The sequence below is a fragment of the Microtus pennsylvanicus genome, chromosome 4 (genome assembly GCF_037038515.1).
Source record: "Microtus pennsylvanicus isolate mMicPen1 chromosome 4, mMicPen1.hap1, whole genome shotgun sequence".
Taxonomy (NCBI): Eukaryota; Metazoa; Chordata; class Mammalia; order Rodentia; family Cricetidae; genus Microtus; species Microtus pennsylvanicus.
The window spans coordinates 59,760,274-59,785,359 of NC_134582.1; the positions used below are offsets into that span (position 1 = coordinate 59,760,274).

The 25,086-nt window shown below is 39.0% G+C and overlaps 1 protein-coding gene across 1 annotated transcript in view; it reads left to right on the forward strand.

Annotated features, from left to right (window-relative positions):
* Klhl14 (kelch like family member 14) overlaps window positions 1–9,394 on the forward strand; it is a 109,292-nt gene extending 99,898 nt beyond the window's left edge. The window contains exons 6-9 of the mRNA XM_075969232.1: window positions 754–944; window positions 1,024–1,182; window positions 4,706–4,863; window positions 7,184–9,394. Of these exons, the coding sequence (XP_075825347.1) occupies window positions 754–944; window positions 1,024–1,182; window positions 4,706–4,863; window positions 7,184–7,324 (649 nt within the window). The 3' untranslated portion in view covers window positions 7,325–9,394. The remainder of the gene's footprint in view (window positions 1–753; window positions 945–1,023; window positions 1,183–4,705; window positions 4,864–7,183) is intronic.
* The last annotated feature ends 15,692 nt before the right edge of the window (window positions 9,395–25,086 follow it).

Consider the following 25,086-nt stretch of genomic DNA (forward strand, 5'->3'; position numbering starts at 1 on the left):
TCACCTTCCTAATTCACAGCCTACCTCACAATTGGTCACCTGTCCTTCCAATGAATTTCATACACTTTGCCTTTGCAAGTCTAGCGGGCAAACACTGTCTGCAGCCTTCCTTGAACAGAGAACTAGATTCATTCAGAAGCCTTTTTAGATAACAAAAGTCCCTGGATGAAACTCCTGTAATCGCTGTTAGAAGAGTCAAATATATATATATATATATATATGTTAAAAATCAAATATATAGAAAGACTATACAAAGTTCACAAAAGTTATTCTATTTGCAGTTGTACTAGGAGGGGAAAATGATAATTGAAGAGAAATTTTGATGATGCAGTTTTCTAATAAATTGGGAACAATGACCCTTGAAGGACCATAAAGAAAGTGAATGTCAAGATAATTTATTATTGTTACATTATCTACCTCATTTTTCACTGTGTCTTACTGAACTATGATATCCTTAGAAAGCACCAAATATCCCCAGTATTAATGAACATTTTAGCAGTGTATCAAAAGCAAGAAGAGAAGACCAGACACAAAGCACTAGTTGCTGTCTCCTTTCTTAGTATTTCAACACCAAAGGTGCTAACCGGGTGGGAAATGATTAGAATTGCTGCGTAGGCTCTTGGATTTAGAAGGCAGATCAGTAATGGTCAAAGATTTGCAGCCCTCCCCCCTTTCACAGGCTGACTGAGTATCCCTTACCCATTGCAAAAGTGATGTCCCATAGATTTACTGAGAGCTGTTCCTTCATTATAGAAGAGCCAGTTTCTACGCATGCCGCTTGGACAAGCATTTATATGTGATTGGCGGGAGGAATGAAACCGGCTACCTGTCCAGTGTGGAGTGCTACAACCTGGACACCAACGAGTGGCGCTATGTGTCCTCTTTGCCTCAGCCTCTGGCAGCCCATGCAGGAGCAGTGCACAATGGGAAAATATATATTTCAGGCAAGCCATTTCTCTAGTTTTCTTTACAAAGCCATCGTGCAAGGCACTTCCTTGACTCCGATGTGTCTGTCTTTCACAGGGGGTGTGCACAACGGAGAGTACGTGCCATGGTTGTATTGTTACGACCCTGTCATGGATGTCTGGGCCCGCAAACAAGACATGAACACGAAACGCGCCATCCACACTTTGGCTGTGATGAATGATCGCTTATACGCAATTGGAGGGAATCATTTGAAAGGTGTTTTCTTGTTCGTTTGTTGGTTTGTTTGTTTGTTGGGGTTTTGTTTGATTCTGTTCCTATTCCAGTAACATTGGCATCACACACTCTTTGCTTCAGGATTTCTTGTTAGATCATCATAGCTAACTATGTAAAAACCATGTTGACCAATTACAATCTACTGTGTGCAAATTAACAGTACCCTGGAGCGAGCATTTATTGTGTTTTAATTCTGCAGATAGGATTATGTTTAAGTTACCATACGCACTAAAGAAATGAATAATGATGTCTAAGGGGAAGAAACGAGACCATTAATATCTGAAAAAGCACAATTTGTCGTAACAGGGAAACCAGTGAAATAAATTATTCCTTATCTCCAAAGTTGTAGTAATGAATTGTCCTCCAGAAAATTGTTTTTTGCTGCAATCATAAAGAACTGTTCTCACAGGTTCAGAGAGCTAATGTATGGATTTTTTTTCTTAAAGCAAAAATATGGTATCTAAATTTAGAATTATTTCTTTTAAGTATTGAATATCAAATGATCTATGATTCTCTAATTGAATTGCTTTTTTATATAATTTAAGGCATTTTAAAATCTGTTCTTAGCTGCTTCCCTTCTCTGGATACGTTTATAACTGAGACCTTTTCCGATTGATGTGACCTTAGAATCATACGGGTGTGTAGGACACTGCCTTTGGTGGGAAACAGATTCATGGTACTGAGCTTTGCCTCACCTACTTTGGGCCTCAGTTTCCTCAACTCAAAAATTAAGAAACTGCTCTAAATTGAACTCTAAAATCTCCGCCAGCTCCTGAGTGTGACAGAAGCAGGCATACCTGGGCTATCAATAGTAAAATCAGTGTGTTCACTTATCTGACTGTAATATATGAATCCAAAAGTAGGTTAGACATGGAAAGTTTTTCTAATCTGTATTTACACATAAATTTAATACAAATCACACAGGCTAACTTTTATGTCTATATTTCAAATTCACATTCAGCCAAAAAGATGATGCCCTAATGTGTGCCTCCTGCTCCTCTCCGTGCCCCTCGCCCCCACAATAGCAAAGGACTCTGTCTTCAACTGCACATGGTTCTTTTCTTTTTGCTCCTTTCAATTTCAATGCCCCTTTTATTTCCTCACCTCAGTGTTCTCGACTAATTTTGTGGCTCTCAAAATAAAGCATACTTTCATTTCATTCTCATAAGACTTTATCTATGTCTTAATGACTCATATTCCAGATTATATTTGGACAGGAAGATTGCACACTAACAGTCTAAGTAAGAGAAAGTGTGACTGTGCACACATGAGCATGGACAGACAGGCATCAGAAGCATGTGACTGTGCACACATGAGCATGGACAGACAGGCATCAGAAGCATGTGACTGTGCACACAGAAGCATGGACAGACAGGCATCAGAAGCATGTGACTGTGCACACAGAAGCATGGACAGACACGCATCAGCAGCAGGGGGCCGAGGCCGTAGTTCAGATGGTCGTGTTTGCCTAGCATTCATAAGGCCCTGGGCTGAAGGCTAGCGTCTCAGAAAATGGGCATGGGGTTCGATTAACACCTATAATCTCAGCACTGAGTAGGCAGAGGCAAAGTAATCAGAAGTTTAGGATCATCCTTAACTATACACCAAATTTGAGGCCAGTCTGGTCTACATGAGACCCTGCCTCATTCATATATATTCATATATATGTGTTTATTATATTATTTAAATATAAATAACAATTATATACATAGTTTCGGGAGTCATAAAGACAAAGGAAGGTTATGGTTTGAGTCCTGCTTTGAAATAAATGAAATGCTGTGTCATCCCGCTCAAGACATACACTACAACATATCTGTAAAGGAGGGGTACTGACCCGGTCACTTTGTGAGACTTGTACTCAGCATCTATAGTACATATGGAAGGAAGGACAGAGAAGGCACGCGTTCCCCTGGCATTGACTTAGAACCGCAGAATCTAGAATCCTTCCCGTGTGCTCATTTTAACCAGGGGGAGAATTGACAATGGGCACATTGCTCTACTGTAGCACACCTATCTGCATCATTGTGTATAAGCAGCTAGCAGCCTGAAATGGCCTGGCTGCTTTCTCAGGAAGGAAAATTACTCCTTGGAATTTGTCTTCCTAACTATGACTGAAGAATCTGGATATTAGTTAATGTATGCCTATCATGAGTTAATGTATGTCTATTAGCTAGAAAACAGCCATAGCATGCATTTAAGTAAACAAAATATCATTTGAACACCCCCCTCTTTCTTCTATGTAGCCCAGGCTGGCCTTGAAACCATGATTCCCACCCCCATCTCAGTTTCATGAGTGATGAATTACAGCCATGTGCTCCCCCTTCTACCTCTCAGATTTTTTTCACAGTTGGGTTTGTAACAAGGTCACCAAGAACAATGTAGGTTCTGGACTCTTCTGAAGGAGCCCTGCCTTTAGTTCAGGGATTAAAAAGCCTTGGTGGAACCTTCACGGTCACCTAGCAGATTCTGTTTCAAAAGACAAAGTGGGTAGGACCTGAAGAATGATATCTGAGGTTAACCTCTAGTCAACACAGACTCTCTCTCTCTCTGTCTTTCTTTCTGTCTGTCTCTCTCTCTCTCTCTCTCTTTTTCTCTCTCTCTCTCTCTCTCTCTCTCTCTCTCTCTCTCTCTCACACACACACACACACACACACATTTTCTCTCTCACACACACACACTCACATACATACACACACATATGCAAACATACATATACACATATGCACACTCTCACACACACAAACATACATACACACACATACTCATGTACACACACTCACATATACACACACACTCACACAAACATACATACACACACACTCACACATATACACACAAACATACATACACACATTCATACATACTCATACACACACACACAGGAAAACAGAGAGGAAGAAGACTCTCAGAGCTTAGAGCCCCAACTCCAAACCTTGACCCTTGAAAAAGTCTCTGCTCATCATTGAAGTTGTTTATATGTACTCAGATTCTAGGAAAGGCTTAAGACCCAGAACAATGAATTTTAGTTGATTGAACCATTTTGAGAGAGTTAAATATTCAAGAAAAGCAATATGTTTCAGCCTATAGATGTCTGAGTTCTGATGCCCATTCCTCTGCATGCAGATGCCATCTTCAAAACAAAACAGGCATGGGTGCTTGTAAAGCTAGTTGTGCTGACCATTGTTGTCTTAAATCTTTCAAAACAATGTATAATAAATCATTTTAATAGGGTCTACCCCCATGCAATCAACCTTGTGATACCTACTTGAGCATTCTTGATTGAGTTAATCCCAAACACCCAAAGTCTCTTGGAGTGTTTGGGGGTTTTTGTTTGTTTGTTTTCATTTTTAGAAGTTTCTGACATGTCTCCCAATTTCACTAATAAAATTATGCCTTTGTGTCTTCAGAGACACAATAGTTGACTTCTTAGCTCCAGCCCTCCTCGTTTTAAAAGGACTGTGGGAGTCACTCTTTTTCTCCATGCTTGCCTTTTCCTGTCACCTAGGTTTCTCCCACCTTGACGTCATGCTTGTGGAGTGCTATGACCCAAAAGGCGACCAGTGGAACATTCTCCAGACCCCCATCCTGGAGGGTCGCAGTGGCCCCGGCTGTGCGGTGCTTGATGACAGTATTTATCTGGTGGGGGGCTACAGCTGGAGTATGGTACGTGTCCGTGTGTCTCTCCTCCTCCTGTGTGTGCTCGCTTCTGCTGGTTCCCTCCCGCTGTGCTATCGACCTGCCCATTCCCTTTAGGAATATCAGGTTTGTGTGCAGGCGGCACAGCTCTGTAAGCAGGAAGACAGACTGGTAGGGTGCAGTAGGAATGACTTGCTAGTCCATCCACTGTCCCACAACTGGTCTTCCATCTCCAGCTTATTCTTATATCCATGTGTTTGTAATTCTGCTTTCCAACTCCAAGTCAAAATGAAATTATTTTTCAAATATCCCTGTAAACATTCAATAAAACAATCTGAAAAGCTTCTGACCAGAAAGAGCAAAACATGGAAATTAATTCTTCGATGTCTGTTAATTCTATTTAGGGCATGAATTTGCTTTTCATTCCTCCTTCCATCATGAAAATTTCTAAACATAAGCAAAAAGTAAAATGATGGGCGACCTTTCTTTCCCCATCATCAGTGCCACAATCCATCAATAGACCCTTCCTTTTAAGTTTAAATGAAAAAATTGAAGCAAATCCTAAATGTCATATTTCTAAAGATCTCAGTATTTGTCTTTCAAAAAAGTTATTCTTTTATGTAAAAAGTTATTTTTTATACTATCATTTTATCACACCCAAAAACTGCATGTCCAATCCAAACTCAAATTTTCCCTATTGGTTTACAAAAAAAAAAGTTGTATTTTTCAAATCAAAACATTCCAATTAAGATCCAGCAAGTCTCATACATATTTGGTTGTTGTGTCCTGTAGACCCCTCTCGTCTAGAACATTTCTTCTGCTCCACTTTGTGTTCCCTGACTTGTTGACAAATCACTTCATTGTTAACCAGAATACCCTACATTGTGGGACTAACAAGTTCCTTGTGTTGTCATTTAGAACAGTTCCTCAGACTAGACTTAGTCAGGAGTTGATTAGGGTCAAGCTTTTCACTTATTTACATTTTTGTTTTGGGTTTATGCTATTTTTGTCAAAAAAAAAAGAAAGAAAAAAGAGCTCAGTATTGCAAAGTAGAGGAGGGGTTTAGATTGAGACCTCGGGCCTAGGAGTCAGTTTCATTACTCCCACAATGGATGACTGTTTCTGTATTGCCTCATTGATCTGTGCTAGCTTTATAAGATCAACTTGGAGTTTTAATAACTTCTTTATTTATTTTGTATCCAACAGGTTTATGATACAAAGTTTTGAGGAACTTTTAAAAATTAATTCTATAATTAATTATTAATATGATTATATATAATTATCCTAATAATTATATATATTAATATAATTATAGAAGGCAACTATGAGTTGATGCATACACTTAGACTTTCCCACATGTGCCTGTTCTGGAGCCAATTGTTGACTCCAAGAGTAGAGATGCATTCGAGCAGACCTTAAGAATATACACTCAGAAAACACCATGAGTTTTGTTGGGGTTTTTAATTTGTTCCCTATGATTTAATTAGGCAAGGAAATTTTCACTCAAGCATTAGCCTTAAAGTTGACAAAGGCACCAAAATTAAAGTCATTGTCCATTTGCTGTGTGGCCTCTTGAAAATAAATGAGTCAACATGCGGAGATGTTTTCAGCCTACTTTAAAATGCTTTGCTATCTTGGCTCACATTCTCCACAGTAAAAAAATAAAAACAAAGAAACGAAGCCACAGTCTAACACTGATTTACTTCCACCATTTAAATAATAATGTGTGTCTTTTTTTTTCTTTAATTCAAACCTACTGGAAAATTCCCATTTTGGAGCCAATGATTAGATGTGATGCTTGAACACTAAAGATGTTCTAGGTATTTGTTTGAGTTTGATCACTACCTGTCGCTAGGTAGATAGCTTAGTCAGTAAAGTCCCATTTTGTCTGCATAAAGACCACAGCTTAATCTCCAGAACCCTCATAAAAACAAAAACTCTCGATGTGACTTGTGACTTTAGTTTAAGCATTGGCAAGATAGTAAAAGCAGACACCAACCTACTTTACAAGTTCCAAACTCAGGAGAGATCCTGTCTTGAAAAATGGATACTTGAGCGAAGCAACACCAGAGTTTGGCTCTGTCCTCCACAAACACATGTTCACTTGCATACACATACACGCATGCACACACACACACACACACACACACACATACACACACCTACACAATTTTGAAATTTCAGTTTCAAATATTTCCTTGGAACACAACAGCTTAAAACCCATTGAGATCACTTGAAATGCTTTAGGCTGAGCAGAGAGTTGGTCTTCCCAGTGAAGCTGTGAAGAATGACTTGGTTGTTATTGCTCTAGCCCCTCCCCTAAGTACTCCCTGCTCTGCCGTTCCAGGGTGCCTACAAGTCATCTACGATCTGCTACTGTCCAGAAAAGGGAACCTGGACTGAACTCGAAGGCGATGTGGCTGAACCTCTGGCAGGCCCAGCCTGTGCAACAGTCATCTTACCAGCCTGTGTACCCTACAACAAATAACAGCAGGAAATCCTGGCACAATGCCACATCTAGGATGCAGTGGCAGGTGACGCTGATGTCCTGCGGGAACCATGCATTCCAATGGTACAACTGCCAAAAGACACCTTTGCTTTCTGAATTACAAGTCACTACGGGAGAAAGAGACCTGTTCTAGAACAGACGTGGTCTGCAACTCAACTTGTTGTAGGGACAGCCTCTTCCATAGCAGACTGGTTTCAATATGTCCCACCTCTACACAAACTCACGTGGAGCTAAACTTGCAAAGAGAAAGAAACCACAGAAGACTGGCCCCAGAGATCTAAGATCCGTATCGTGCATTGTGTCCTAACTGCATGTGATAGGCGTTGACATTTGGAGGATATTTTGTACATGAATGATTCAAAATCTGACCCACCAGAATGCTTACCCTGCATTCCAGACATTGCCACTTGATTCTGTACTTGTAACGCTTGGCTTCCTCACCAACTCTATAGGTAACACAGCAACCGAGAACCCCAGAAGATGGAAGATGGGCATCTTTGTTTCTACACAATCATAGTTTGTATTCCTTACAGCTCCTTAGGAGATCAGGGAAAACTCAGCTGTTGGTCTCGTTAGCAATTGTTCTCTGCCAGAGTCTTAATTTCATGACTTTTATTGTCCTTGAAAATGAAAACAAAGCACAGTCAGTTGTTCTTCAGCTCCCAGAATCTTGTGATTCCTCATTTTTTACAGTGTTTTATGTAGTGAACATAAGGACAATTTGTCTCAAAAGATAAGACCAACAAACTTCATCACAGAATATTTCAGAAATTCTGTCGCATAACAAGTTGTCCCAAATTTAATCCTTAATAAAAGCTGACAAATCACTTTCAGGAATTCAGGCATACAAGAAAAACTTTCTCTTGAGAAAGATCCCAATTTTCTTTCTGAATCTTAAAACACATGACCTTCAGCTGAAGAGATTGCTCAGTGGTTCAGAGCACTTACTTCCCAGGCGGAGGACCTGGGTTTGGTTCCCAGCACCTACACGGTGGCTTACAACCATCTGTAACTCCAGTTCCAGGGCAGCATTGCACCAGGTATGCATGCAGCGCACTTACATACTTATAAACAAAACACTTGTACATGTGAAATAAAAATAAATGAATATTTTAAAATAATTATTAAAATAAACCTTGCAAACTCACAGTACCTGACAGTACATTTTCTTACCTTTGGCTGGCTTCAGACACTCGGCTCTCATTATTCCTCCGTTCGTCAGCAGAGATGCCTGCACTGGGTTCAGTGAGAATTGATGCTTGTCTTTAGGAACTCAGAAAGATCAAGAGAGCATGACGCGGTCTCTTTGTGGCCAATCAGAGAAGCAAAACTAGCAGAAACATGAATTTGACTTTCAAGCTCATCTGAGTTTGAGCAACAACTGGCACTGACAAGTGACTAAATATTTTTTTAATCACAAAGAAGTGTTGGACCCCTTCAACAAATGTGATGTTTAAAATACCAGGCAAAGGAAGCCACAGATGAGAACAAATGCCCTCATGGTAGCTTTCATGAGCACCTCACCATGGCTGGGCACGCCAGAATCCAACAATGTTTCTACAGAAAAGTGCAATCTTCGTTGTTTTTGTATTTATTTGTATGTTCAGATCCAAAGGATCCGTTGTAAAAATATATATGTGAATATATATATACATAACCAGTGCAATCAGCTTTCATTTTTTTCCTTGAAAACATATGAATACATAAGGAAAGACAGTAAGAGCGTGGGAAACACCCACCAGCATCCAGAAAAGCACGTGCCCTTTCAGAAAGTGTATTCTCAACCATCGTTGTTTCTTCCAAATGTCGTTTCTACAAGGGTTTCAGCTTTCCTTAGGTTTGTTCTTCACTTTATTTTTTTCACTAGCCAATTTAAATAAAGGCATTTATGAAAACTCTACATAACACTTTCTGTATTTCAGAGAGATACAAACTTCCAGAAGTGAAAAGTGAATAAAGTCACAAAGAATGTAAATTTTGTACAGCACTAGAATGTAAATGACGCTTGCTTGGAAGGGGAAAATTTAAATAAAACTTTATGTACAATTTATCTGTCTCTCATACACCTCCTTATACAGCACACATATCAGCTGGATCGTTTCAAGGTTTATAATATGTAAATGCCTAAATATTTTTATTGTACAGATATTCTTTGCAGGTTGATTTCACTTTCTCATAATATGTAAAAACACATGGTACAGACAACATGAAAGCATTATAAAATGGTTCTAGAAAACTGGTTGTGAATCGAGAATTCTATGAGTGAATCTAAGTTTTCTATCACAAGTACATTACATTAAGGCAGAAATTATTCAAGACTCAATAACTAAATGTATATGGGATTTTTTATAAACACCTTAGTAACCAGCAGAAACAGCTTTATTCCTAAAGAATAGTGGGAGCCCATATGTAATTAAATCAGTTATAGAAATGCAAAGTAGTTGAGCTGATTTCCCTTTAAAGCAGGTCTGACAAAGAAGTTGTGCACGGAAATTAGAGGGTCTGTCGGTGAGACGGAGGGAAGCGAGACCTGAAGCTAATAGGAGCAAGAGGATCGTGATCCTAGTGTGTTTCCTATTGCTATGACAAAACACTGACCAAAAGCAGCTTGGGGAGAATGGAGTTCATTTGGCTTCCTCTCCCACATCACAGGAAAGTCGGGGGAGGAAATTAAGGTAGGAACCTGGAGGCAGAAACTGAGGCCGTGGAGTAGTGCTATTTTACCGGCTTGTTCCTTGTGACTTCTATAACCCAGAACCACCTGCCCAGGGGCAGTACTGCTCCTAGTGGACTGGCTCTCCGCATCAATCGTTAATCAAGAAAATGCTCAACCAAGTTACCTATGGACCACTCTTTTGGAGGCTCTCTCAATTAAGACAGCTTCTTCCCCGCTATGTCTACATTTGTTTCAAGCTGACACAACCCAGCTATCTAGTACAGCCACCCTCATGGCAAAGAATGATGCAAAGTCGGGACCTAGCATCTGAAGCCTGTGAGCTGGGAAGAATTGACTCTGACGTTTTCCAGACCATGGTTTAAATGAGCAAATTCCCAAAAGATTGATGACCTTCCATAGTGGTTCCTGAAAACAAGAGCAATGGACTTCTATTTCTTTCCACTGCATCCCTTGTATACTTAAAACAAAAATCCCTCTAGAATGCAGCTTCCACTGTCATCTTGCAAGCCAAGCAGAAAAGCAGGGCTTCTACCAAATACATTGAGAGCTACCAAGCAGTTGAGGGCATGCTTGTCTTTTCCCTAATCTTAAGGAACCACGGAGTTTGAGTCTATATGTAGATTGCATCATTTGACTCTGAAATGTAGTTATCCAATACTTGATCACATCTGAGGTAAAAGAAAGAAAGAAAGAAAGAAAGAGAGAGAGAGAGAGAGAGAGAGAGAGAGAGAGAGAGAGAGAGAGAGAGAAAGAAAGAAAGAAAGAAAGAAAGAAAGAAAGAAAGAAAGAAAGAAAGAAAGAAAATATTCTGAAGAAAAAAATACATCCTTTTCAGGATGTTCTCCTAACTGGTAAAAGTTAGTGGGATAGGGTCAAGGGAGTGCATTTCTCACTAAGTAAGCTGTCTGTCACCTTAAAGTAGGGATTTGTTCTCTCCAGGATGATCTTTCCCCAGCTGTCTGGTCCTTTTCAACATGGTGAGTATTAAGTACGTACTATTGGTATCCCAGACGGCATTGTTAGGAATGTCACACTTCCAATTACACTTGATTCTTTATATCAAAATATAGGTGCTTCTCGGGTGACAGTGTGGTCATGTCCTGGCAAAGATTGTAGGTTGAAAACATTGTAACTTGAAAGTGTGTCTCATTTACCTTACTGCATACCCTAGTGATACAACACATTGTAGAAAATCACCTAAATGGCCATGGCTCACTACCAGTACCCAGCATCATTTTAAAACGTTTTACCATGTATCACTAATCTGAAAAAAAAAAAGATCAAAAGTCAAAATTTGAAGTATAGTTTGTTTGTTTTCTGAACACATCTTGCCTCAAATCACTACCTCAAATCAAAAGCCAGAGACGTGTGTATTTGCAAACTAAGCACACAGACATGCGTGCACAATTAAGACTAGCACAGCCCACCAACACCAGCTAGCAAAGCTTGAACTCTGAGTGGAAGGAAACTAAAGTGAGAAGAGGCTAACGGTAAGGGTGAGAAAATCCTCAGCTCCATAGTATGAACTGTGCAGCCATAGCTGTAGCGGGAGGACATGAGCAACACAACCAAGATGTACTGGTTACTCGCTGAGGTTTCTTCATGGATATTTAGTCCATTTAGTGTTGCTGTAAAAGGTCACAATGATCAGAATCTGTGGCTGTGGTGCTTTATTGTCAAATTGACTGGATTTAGAATCACCTAGGAGACACACTTCTGGGCGTGTCTGTGAATATGTTTCCAGAAAAGTCTAATAAGGAAAGGAGGTCTATCTGGCACGTGAGTAACACTTTCACAATGGTTGGGTTCAAGACTGAGTGAAACGGAAGGAAAGGAGAAGGTCAGGTGAGCATCGGTGCCCCTCTATTTATAGACTGTGAACACACAAGTCGCTTTTCCTCATTGCTCCTCAATGCCTTCCCATCACAATGGACTGTATCCCCTCAAACCTTCCATCCTCAAGGTGACTTTGTCAGGAGTCTTGTCACATCAATGAGAAAAGTCATTAGTACAGTGGCTCATAGATCTCCAGGTGAGACATCTGATATCACAGAGGCGGCATCTAGAAAAAAACCTTCTTTCCTTTCTCCTCCATCATCTGACCTATGGAAAGTAAGGACACTTATGCCCACACATCTCGATAAGACTAAACGTCTGGTAAAGAGCAGAGTTTGGATTAATAGCAAGACTTTAAGGTCATTTTCTAACCCCCAGCTGCCTATAAGAAATGTCTTCTACTAGTCCCTTGTTATCATAGAATTTGGTTAGGGGCTGTTTTAGGTTTTTCCCCCACATAAATACTATGTGCTGTAAAATAAAGTGGGTAGTTATGACACACATAGGCCTATGGTGGTGTGAGCAAAAATCAGGGAAGTTTAATGGCAGAGAAGGCACTGGCTTTGTGACCTTGGAAGGTTAGGTTTTCTCAGTCTCATTTTTATCATTACTATATAAGTGATAATGTGTTCCTGAAAACACATCATTAGGAGAAGCAGATGTAAAGAACCTTGTATGATGTGCCCCCCAGTTATTCCGTGCAGCAGCCTAGTGCACCATCTAGCCTAACAGGCAAGAGCCTCCCTGTCTGTCCCTCAGCTTCACTTTCTTGTTTCTTTTCATGGTGTGAATTTAGACTGTTCCACAAATACGGCTATATTCCTCTATCTTTTCCCGTTCTTGTAAATTTTCTCCACAAAGGACATCATTTCCTGCCCAATGTGATCTATAAAAAGTCTGTCCTTCAAGGTCCAGTTCTGCTACTCTTTTCAGTAAGCTCTTGCAAGCACAACACTTACGCGAATATTTTTCATTTTCCTTCCTTTTAACCAAAGACTCTCTGACTTTCTCAATCCTATGCTATTTACAAGGTCTAATATGACTGACCTTCTTAGAGTTCTTTGAAGTTATTAATAAAGCATAATAGGTGTATGAGCCACAGATATTTGTCAAATGAAAGTGAAATTTTAGTAATTATTAATATGCCTTAATGTCAAAGTGTGGGCAAGAACAAGTAGAAAAAATAAAATTAACTATAATACACTATCCAAAATAGCTCTTACTGTTTGGAGTCTGGGCTCTCCCAAGTCTTTTGCACTTATATATTTATGCAATCTATAACAACTAAATATAAACTTTTTACAAAAACTTTATTTTTAAAAATTATAAAAATTATATCATTATCCCCTTTTTTCATCCCTCAAACTCCTCCCATGCAACTCTTTTGTTCTCTCTCAAAATCATGGTCTCTTTTTAATTAATTACTGTAAATACATCTTATATACATGTGCTTAAATATATACTCATGCATACATAAATACAACCTACTTAGTTCACATAATGTTACTTATATGTAGATGATCTTAGGGCTGAACAATTGGTATTGAATAACCACTTGGGCAGATCTGCACTGAAGAAGACAATTTCTCTCTCTCCAACATTCCAAAGCTGTTTAGAGTGCTGTTTCTAAACTCGTGAAACTGTTGAGCCCCATGAGTGTCCCCTTCCACGTAAGCAGGTCCATTGCTGTCAGCCTTGTTTGGGTCTTGCTTAGGCAGCCATATTGATCAGACTTTGTAGGTATAACATTTCAAGGTGCCACAATCTCATGGCAAATTTCTGTTCCACTGGCTTGTATAATCTTTCTGCCCCCTCTTCTGCAAAGATCCCTGAGCCTTAGGTGTGACAGCTATGTTGTAAGTCTATCAGTTGGGACTGAGCAGCATATCCTCTTGTTATCTGCATTTTGACGTGTTGTAGTTTTCTGAAATGGCCCATGTCTATTGCAGAGAGAAGTGTCATTGATGAGATGGGAAAACTACACTTACTGTGTGTATAAGAATAAATACTTATAACATAACTAAGCATTACACTGTAGATTCTCTTCTAGAACCTATGACTTCACTATCCCTGGCTAGTAAGCTGGGTTTCCTGTATCAGGCATAGTTCTATCATGTTGAGTGGGTCTTTAGTCCAATTAGAGAGCTGTGGGTTACCATCAAGCTATTGCACCCTTAGTGTTATCGTGCCCTGCTGATCAGTGGTGGTGGTGGTGGTCAATGCCCTAACACCAGGCATGAGAATTGTTTTGAGTTATTGGTCAGGATTGTCCAAGAGACTGCCCAAATACTGTAGGCTATTGCTATTCTACCCAGAAGTGGTAGGTAAGTCCTATTGCCAAAGACACCATGCTCTTCTGACACAGGACCCGAGGAATCCAAGCTGGGTCTGAGATGAAAACCTCCTTCCTGAGGGCTAGCTTTCATGGTACCAGAAGGCACCATGAAAACTTCTAAAGAAAGAGGCAAGCAACTGCCCTACTAAGTTTTGCTACATGACTCCATGTGATGATGTGGTGTGTATGGTGATTTTTAACAGTTCCCTGTCACACTGAATGAATGCACACTAGCAACTTCTGAAAGTTATACTCATGTCATAGATAATTCTCAAACAGCTCTTTGGTGTGAGTCCCATCTGTTCACTCCTACCAGTTACCAGTACTGTGACACCATTACATTTAGATACACATACCAAGTCTATTTCTCCAATGACGTGGTTCATCCAGTATATCTGTGACCTTCTCCTCATTTAACATTTCTGGTGAGACACGTGCCCACCCCTCCACTGCTCCTAAGCCTTCCCAGAATTGCTAAGCTGTGCTTTCCCTCTGAATGGACCTAGATCAAGCATGGGAACTTCTTTACTTATTTTACAAGTAATTCTTTACTTTTCTTTAAAAGCAACTCAGATTATTAAAGCCATCTGAAATGAGATGCTTTATTAAATTAATCCATGCCTCTTTCAGGATGAATGGCTATATTAATCTAATGAACAGGAAAAAAAGAAGACATTAAAATCAAAGTACACTGGGGGACAAATGAGATACATGAGGTCCAAAGACAAGATAGAATCCAGGCCTCAGGCTAGACCACCGTAGGATGGTCATCTTCTCAAATTATTAGAATGTTTGATACCTGTACTTACACAGATTCTCAATACTTCTTTATGTGGATGGTAACACACACACACACACATATATATGTGGTTTTATTGTACTATATACATATATCCATATATGTAAGTATATGTTTTGTTTTAACTAAGCTCCATGATGTAGAACAAGCAATGCCTAAAATACGTTTTCTCACAGGTTCTTGTGTACGGTATCACAAAATATAGGGGAGTAGTAAGGAATTATAATCCCTTGTTATAGTAGAAACATTCTTAACTCTAAAATGTTATTTGTACCATCTTGAAAACATAGGCTGTACATGAATTTTCTCAGTTGTGATTGCCACAACAATTTCTATTGTAGTTTTTGATACAAAGATATCTAAGGAGCTGCAACCTAATTGCAGTCATACTTACTGCTTTTCTACCATTTGACAGTCCTGAGAATGAGTATTTTAAACCTTCTGTGAAGTCTCCCTCCAGTACACAAATGGAATAGCATTGTGTGGTTCTGGTCCCACCTCAGAAATGTTATTTGAGATGTTCTCTTTGCAAACAGTGAGGGTGAGTCTGAACTTAAGCTCTTGGTATGTATCCCCAGTATTATGTTGACAGCCTATTTCTTCCTTCTGCCCACTGTGCACAAAGCTCTTTGATGTATACTGTGAAGAATGTGAATAGGCACGAGTAACCATATACATGGTCTGTGTGCATAGAAGTATACAAATAGGTGCTGTGGGTGTTCCAGACAGAAAGGACTTAAAACAGAGGGGAAGAGGTTCCTGTAACATCAGTTCAGAAAAAATGTTGGAAAACATTAATTTTTTTCTATTAATGTTTGTAAGATAATTCTTAAAAATATATGAAATAGCAATATTAACCAAGACATTTTCATATATGAAAGCACAAGAATGAAGATATATTACAACAGTTAACTCCAGATTAATGCATGGAATGATAACATAATTGATGAAGAAACCGTGAAGACCAAGAGAAATCGTGTGGCCCACAGCAGACAAACAATACCATAAGGCCTTACAAGAGAGTTATGAAACTAATTAGGCTTATTAAATTCTTTACAGGAACAACATTCCAATGTGAGCTAATATTTTAATCTCTGAGGTCATTTTCCAGTTCTGTTTCCAAATTGACCAACCTTGTTTCGGGACAAAGACTAATGACATGGTGGAGGGAAAGCAGAATCCTAGGAGCTGTCACAGAAACAGAGTAATAAAATTAGATATTAGAGAGCCCTGAAGATGGAACCTTAATAACATAATCTTCTCAAAAGAAGCCTGGAGTTTGGGGCTACAGAGTTCTACAAGAAAATGAAGACCTAAACCAAAAACTTCTAGAAAGCAGAGGAACAAAAACTACAGTGTCAAGGTGTTTAAGCCTTTTGAGTGAGCACTGCTATGGGCGATGATCTTGTATCCTGACCCTGTAAAACTTTATCCATTGTATTGCTTTAATAAAATGCTGATTGGCCAGTAGCCATGCAGGAAGTGTAGGCGGGCAACTAGAACAGGAGAATTCTGGGAAGAGGAAAGATTCAGTCTTCAGTCATCACAGAGAAAGTAAGACACAGAGAAAGCAAGATGAGAATGCCTTATTGACAAAAAGGTACCAAGTCACGTGGCAAACACAGACAACAATTATGGATTAATTCAGGATGTAAGAGTTAATAAGAAGCCAGAGCTAAGAGGCCAACCAATTTATGATTAATGTAGACCTCTGTGTGTTTCTTTGGGACTGAATGGCTGTGGGACTGGGTGGGACAGAAACCTCTGCCAACAGAGCACAGTCACTCACTGTCTCAAGACATGCAAATTTGGGGTTGGAGATACTTACTGCTTAGTGGTCAAACACCTGTTTGTCAATTATGACGTTTTGCATTCAAGCTTAAGTACCACCAAACCAACTACGCAAACAAAGACATAAGACAGGAAATGGAAAGAGACTCACTCCTGATGTCGACTTTGAAGTAAAGAAATCGATAAATGTGATAGATACATTATTAAAATGCAGAGAAAGTGAACAAAATAAAGTTAAAGAAAGTAGAATTTTGCTGTAGAATTAGCATATAGTTCTTAATAGCATTAGTATTTTACAACTACAGATGTAACATCTTAAATGGTCAGTGTGAGACTGCAAACTAGTCACTTTCCTTGTTGCTGCAGTGAAATACCTCACAAAAAACAAGCTTACAGTTTGAGAGTAAGGGAGTCATAAAGGAGTTTTAGGTATCTAGTCCCATGGCATCCACAGTCGGGGACAGAGAACAATCAGTGCTGGTGCTTAGCTTGTCCTCTCGTTGACCTCAGCTTATTGAATGGCACCACCAAATCCAGGGTGAGTATTCCCACCTGGAGGAATCCGATCTAGAAACAGCTCACAGGTATGTGTAAGGATGTCCCTCTTACATGACTCTATACCATGTCAAGTTGACAACCAAGATTAACAACCATCAACAACACAAACAACAAATCAGATCCAGCAGAGAAGTCTGATGAGACAATCTGGAAGCGAGAGTAATAGAGAAGATGGAAACAGATGCAGAAAGAACCAATATGCATTAAAGTGAAGGAGAGTTGTGAAAGAGAAGAGAGGCAACAGGGAAGGAGTATCCCACTCTTGGCCCAAGTGAAAAGGCTGAGATCAGATAATACAGAGGCACTCTTAGAATGGTGAGAATTTACCAAGCTAACCAAGATCAAGGCAGGTTTGAGAAGTTTGAAGCAGGATAAAGACAATGCCACAGTGCCCTGTCCTAAATGGCAATGTGTTAAGAGTAGTTAAATTCCCCACAAATAGAAGAAATGAGGCTTAAAAATAGAAAAAGGGAAAAAAATCACAGTATTGACAAAGGAGAGGCAATGTAGCTCTCAGCTTAGTTCTTAAAAGAAATAACGAAAGCCAGACACACCAGGATCGTATTGTGAAAGTGTGGAAGAAAAGAGAGGCCATCCTGGAACTATACATCTGGTGAGAATCTATCCCTATAGCTAAAACAAAAAAGACAGAGAAACAAAAGCTAAGGGGCTTTGTTAGCCAGTGGTCTACACTTAAAGAAATAGCAAAGGGAGAATTTCAGACAAACTGAAATGATCCCATGAGGAACAAAGCACTAGGGAATGAAGAACAAAGGAAGAAATATTGCATGTGCAACCAAAAATGAGTTTGGGACAGATAATTGTGAGTTTTTGTAACACTTAAAACACATCAACATCTAAAATGTATGAGTCACCCAAAAGGCTAGAAAGAGTAATAAATGGTGGATAAATTTCTAGAAATAAACTAATGGTGTGCCATGTACCAAGAAATATTAGAGAGGCTAAATTAATCATTTGTAACGTCAAAGATATACATTGTAATTTCTAGGTTAATGGTTAATAAAATAATAACATGGAAAATTAATAAATTAATAATGAAAATAGAAAAGTCCAGTTAATAATTACTTAAGAAAAAAGAAATACCTTAAATAGGAAACAAGTGGCAAGATGGAGGTGTACACACAGACACAATGTTAATTTCATTAAAGACAAATGGATTAAATTTTCCAAGTAAAAACTATTGGATGCTCACAGGAGACAGATAGTAACATGTCAGTGATTACAGTCATTACATGAAGTCAAGACAGAGTTCATCGAGATCAGTGTGAATCTGTCCTCCATTGATAGCCTCTGGATTGACTTTTAAAATATATTTGACCCACATAGGAATATACCATGATATTTCAGCATTGCTAGATGCTGTTCTACTTATTATACATCACTTGTAGTTAACCAATGCATTGAAAAACTATTTTAGATAAAACATATCTGATTGTGAGGCTTGACAAATTGCTCAGGAGTTAAAGGCACCCACTGCTCTTGCACAGGACCCATGTCATGTGGTTTACAACTGCCAGTGAGTTATTCTAGCTCCGAAGAGTTCAACACCTTCTTCTGACCTTCATCAGTACCAACACTGACATACGAATGCCCACACAGAGGCACACACATACAGATAAGTAAAATTAAATAAATATTTTTAAAATAAAGTATTGATCAGAAAGCAAAAAGGGAAGAAAAACGGATGCAGGAAGCTGTATGTATACATATATATGTATCTATACATACCAGAATTTTTACCATGTTCTTAGCCCTTTAGGCCATTTTTCATGGTACTTTTAAAAAAGTACACATGGTCAAAGCACCCAGGAATTATACCTTGCATAGCACCCAGTGTTTACCCTCCACACGCATGCAGCTCTCTCAGCATCCTTGAGAAGAGCAGCAACAGTTCAAAGAACTCCGAAAGTCAGTCAGAGTGAGAATGAACTGATTGTGGTGACACACACATGCACTCTGAGATTGAAAAGGTGGGGCCTTGACTGTAGAAAAACAAGTGTGGTTCCTTTTTTAAAAAAATAGGCTTGTTGCAAGGAAAAGGTTAAGAAACGTATCACTTGAACTGTCCGCTAGACCTTCATATCCAAGGTTGACCCTTTCGGTGCCAGCAGAGCTGATCAAATGGACTAAGTGGGAGATGAGAGGTTAATACGGAATCAGAGAGGACTAATAAGCTCCAAGGCGCCTGTCTCACCGAGACTTTGTTAATCTGCAGCGGCCTCGCTCATTCTCTGAGTGTCAGTGTTCCACACCAATTACAGATTTCTGAAGGGCCACCCAAGCAGAACTGTGCCCTTAACGTGTAAGCCGACACTGCTGTAGCTAAGATTGCTATTGGACTGCAACAAATCTCCATGATCTTGATATTTGAAAATCCAAATAGATGGTTTCCATAGAAATGAATAAAAACATTTCCAAATTACTTATTCAGGATTAATCCACTGTAGCTCTGCAAAGCAAATGCATTTGATGAGGCTCAGTAAAGCAGCCAATGAAAAATAAACTAAGATTGTCCAATAAGGTGATTCCAATCACTAATAGAAAATATCGAGGCACAGTTAAATATGGGTTTAGACAAAGTGTTATTTTTTAATTCCAAGTGTATAGATCCATAAAATTAATTATTGGAAATGCTGTTAAGATTACTGGGTATGGTTGTAAACAGAAGGAAAGAACAAAGACTATACAGTCACTAATATTTCTATCCAGTTTTGACTCTGTTATGTCCTAGCTGGGTTGACTTGGCCCGGATAAAGTCTTTTTCCTCGGCCTTAGTGTCATCAGTTACAAAATGGGAATGACAGGGCTTTGCTCTGGGTCTAATCAAGTAGTTTTGTGTTTTTCATGTGTGGGAAGATGAAGGAATGCTTTCAAGACCATTGTTAGTAAAGAAAGAAAGAAATCTATGAATTGTAAAGCTGGCCTCGCAGTCTCAAATAAATCCTTCCGTAGTGTTGTGCTGCTGCTATTTATTCAAGGAGGGCAAACAGCAAAGCTGGGGAATTCTCCCAGGAATCAAAACAAAAAAAAATGCTTTCAAATGTTGTGTTGATTCACGCCTACACCCACATGCAAACAGTAATAATGGTGGTGAGGTGATGATGATGCTGTTGTTTGTTTGGGTTTTAAGTATCTAGCATTGTATCAAATAACGTAAAACATGAATGTACTATAGAGTCTGTGTAACAGAATGTTAGACGGAGTGTTTCCTGTTGTCCCAAATTAAAATTTGTTCAAAATCTCTGAAGCTGCAGACCAGGGTAGCACCAGGGTGGTTAGTTTGGATTCTCTGAGAATCAAACATAGAGATGAGTGTAGACATATAAGGAATGTGCTGGGCAGGAGCTGTCTGTCAAGTAGAAAGGGAGAGTGCCAACGGAAGGAGAGTAACCTTGAGGATACCATTCTGGTCTGATGCTCTGAAGGACGGAGAAAGAGGACTGGGTATGAAAAACACTGAGCCTACAGCAAAACTCCAAGATCAGAGTTAGGCCAGTGGGGATTCCTTGAGCTTAAGTCACTACTCAGAAAGGTTCTCTACCTAATTAGACCAGTTTGGTTTATTGGCCATAGCATACTCAGTTATTGGCTAGGAACAGTTCATGGGAAGTATGGCTTTGGCACAAAAGTGATTATGGGTCCAGAGAAAGTGACTGCTTTCTTATGCAAGACACCTGAGCACTTGTTTTCCTGGCTGTTGCACCAGATCGTCTGTGGGAATCACAAACTCTAAAGGGCTGACTAAGAAGCAGGAAAACAGATTCAGTGGCTGTCTTCATTGCTGTTCTATTGCTGTGATGAAGCACCATGACCAAGACAACTTATAAAAGAAAGCATTTAATCGGGCCTTTCTTATGGTTTCAGAGCATGGCAAGAAGCATGGTGGCAGGCAGACAAACATGGCACAGGGGTGGTAGCTGAGGGCTTACATCCTGTCCACAGACAGGAAGAAAGAGTTCATTGGAAATATCATGGAAACTCAAAGTCCACCCCCAGTGACACACCTCCAACAAGATGTAAATCCTAATCCTTTTCAAATAGTTCCACCAACTAAGTCCTGAACAATCAAATACATGAGTTTATGAGGGTCATTCTCATTCAAATCACCACAACAGCTACAATCTTCAAGCATTTGTTTTGTTTTATTTTATTTGTTTTTAAGATGAAGTCCAGGCTCACCTGGAACTCTCTATGTAGCCTAAGTGGGCTTCAAATGCATAAGCTCTTCCTATCTCAGACCCCCTAGTGCTGGTATTACAGGTACCATACCTCATTAACCTTCATATAATTAGATGAGATTATCAAAGGAAATTTGTAGGAGTGGACGGTTCAATGCTACACTACAAAATTCATGGACCTGGAGGCCATCCTATTGGATGGTTGTTGGGACCTAGACCCCTATCCACCAAATAAAGAATGGTGGGATACCCAGTCTTCATTACAAAGTAGAAAGCAAAAGCTTCTTTTTAAGGGTCTATAACATCCCCTGGAGAACCTAACGTCCACTCCTACAAAATTCTTTTGTTGTTGTTGTAAAAAAGAAAAATGTGTGTGTGTGTGTGTGTGTGTGTGTGTGTGTGTGTGTGTGTGTGTGTGTGTGATCACAATAATTCTAGAAAAGGTGAAGAAGAGGTAATGGATTCCAGAGGAAGTGCTAGAGGGGACACAAGAGAAGTTGGAGATGGGAGTAACAGAAACTGTGTAAACACAGTATACTCACATATGAAACTCTTGATGAAATAAAAAGGAAAAAAAAGTTAAAACAAAAAGACCAAAAGAATTCACTCTTAAAGTTTGTTTGAGATAAACTGCAGTTTTTCTTTTTGTTCTCTCTCTTTCTCTCTCTCTATTTATTTACTTTATGGATATGGGTGTTCTGCCTGCATGTATATTTGTGCATCACACACATCCTAGATACTCATTAGACGCAGTGAAATTTCACTTGTATTTTATTTATTTATTTTTTTTAGTTGGTCCTGTTGAGCCATCTTGTATTTTAATAAATAAAGCTTGCCTAAAGTTCAGAGACTGAAACAGCCATACTGATCAGCCTTACAGACCAGGCAGTAGTAGCATACACCTTTAATCCCAGTAGCCACACTGGTTTGCCACAGAAACCTGGAGGTAGTAGTTACATATCTTTAATCCCAGTCCTAGAGAGAAATATAAAATGAGAGGAGACTGCCCTCACACAATCTCATTCGAGATTTCTGGAGGCAGGATCGCTATATCACACTGAGGTGGGGTAAGAGCCAGTAGCTAGCTGTATTGCTTTTCTGACCTTCAGGTTGAACCCCAATATCTGTCTCTGGATTTTTAATAATTGTGTTACAATTAGAAGACAGAGAAGGTATTGGATTCTCTTGGACTAGAGTTACAGATAGTTGTGAGCCAGAATGTGGGTGCTGGGAATCAATCCTGGGTCCTTCAGAAGAACTTAACTGTTCGGCCCAAAAATGCGATTTTCAATTTCCACGAAATTTTTATGGTCAAGTCTGTGGATCTAATCTCTAAAAAGCAGAAAGACACAATCCTACTTCCAGTCCTAAATCCTGAAAATCCTCTGTTAGTCAGACACATTTCCTGGTCCTAGCTCCAGACCATTGATTTGGGAACCATCTTTCCCTGTTGAATTAAATAGCTCAATTACCAGCTTTACCTGGGTAGCTCATATCACCCATTTCCTTTCCTCACCCACTCTAAGAATGTCCATATCATCACATCAGATACACAATCAAAGAAAGAGGTCCACATGCCCAGGTCAAATCACAAAAATGAAAACAATATGAAAGGCCAAAACAGCATACCTCCCATGAAGTCCACTAACCCTACTGAAGTATTCACCAATGAGAACTACCTAGATGAAGGCTAGGACAAATGATTTAAAGACTAAGCTTAAACTTTATTGAAAATTTCAAGAAAAGGGGACACAAACAAACACTTCACTGAACTCCATGAAGATACCAATAAAAACTTGAGTGATGCATGACTAAATGACATGAGAAAGACAATTCAGGACCCCAAACTAAATGCAATAAATAGAAACATTGATGAGAATACAAGGTGAAATAAAGATGGAATTGAAAACCTCAGTATCTCACTTAGAAAACTCAGGGAAAGCCTTACAAGTAGAATGAAACAAACAGAAGATTGAATATCATGATGCTATGATAAAGTAAAGCAGCTCGATGAAATAAGCAAAGATATAAAAAAAAACAAAGCACAGAAAATGTAGGACACCATCAAACAACCAAATCTTCCAATTAGAGGCATAGAACAAAAGAATGGTAGGTCAATAGCATAGAATAAACTTTTAACAAGATCACAGAAGACAACTTTACCAAAATAAAAATAAAAATGCATAGCCATACAGATACAAGAAGCTTACAGAACTCCAATTAGACAAGAACTAAAAAGAAACATCCAGCATGTTATAGTTAAAACACTATATAGAACAAAGAAAATATATCAAAAGCTTCAAGAGAGAACAGATAAGTCACATATAAAGGAAAACCCACCAGAATGGCATCTGATTTCTCAGCCGAAACTCTGAAATTCAAAAGAGCCTGGGAAAAATACAATTTGAGTTCTAAAAGACCATAACTGCTAACCTAGATTACTATACCCAGAAAAACTATCTACCAATGTTGAAGGAGAAAGAAAAATTTTCCATAATACACACTGACTAAAAAATCTATATTGTGGAGGCCCAAAAATATGTGATCCTATTTTCACCTTATCTGATGGACAGAGAGTTTGGAGGTTACTCAAATTTGATGACAATAATTAGGGGATTATTAAGATGGCTCATACAGGTAGATCCCCTCCCCCTAACAGATGGTCAGGAGCAAGCATACTTCTGCTCCTTCTTCTGTATTAGGAGGTTGCCTGGGGAGTGACTACTTTCAGGATACTTAGTCTAGGGTGGCTTCACCTTCTAAACAGCAAAATGCTAATTATTTGATACCTCAAAGTGTTGAAGCAATTAACACTTCGAGCTGCCCTTTGTATTATGTTAAAGAAGTCTTTTGTTGCCTTCTTTCCCCTTTTGTATTGGTATAAAAGTGTATGGGAAACTAAACATGGGCAACTTCAGTATTCACTAGAACGCCCTCCCAGTACCATCTTATGTTTTCTGGTTTATTATTTTATTCGTGTCTTCATACTCTTTACTTATTTTTCTGATCCCCGCACCCCAACTCTGGCAAATGGTATTTTTGTTGAGGCTGGTCCCCAACACCATATCTAACAAATAACAGCAACATAAAACACTAAATAGAATACTGAAAGCAATACTTCAGACTGAAGGGAGGAATAGGTATATACAAGAGGCTCTAGAAAAAAATACAAATAAAACTATAGTTTAATGAAATACAGAGCACAGCTAAAAGTGTCAAAATGACTGAAAGTTACACACACCTTTTGAGAATAACTTTAATATTAATGGTTTCAACTCTCTAATAAAAATACACCAGCTAGCTGAATGAATTAAGAAGCAAAATCCAACTATTAGTTGTCTACAAGAAACTTATCTTTGAAGATAGACACCACATCAAAATAAAATAATGGAAAAATATTATCAGTAAATGGGATCAAGAAGCAAACAGGTCTTGCCATATTGATATGAATATGAATTCATTGAATTCAAATGAAAACTAATCAGAAGAGACAAAGAATAGTCTAAGCAAGAAATAAATTAATCATTTACATCACAATAATAAACA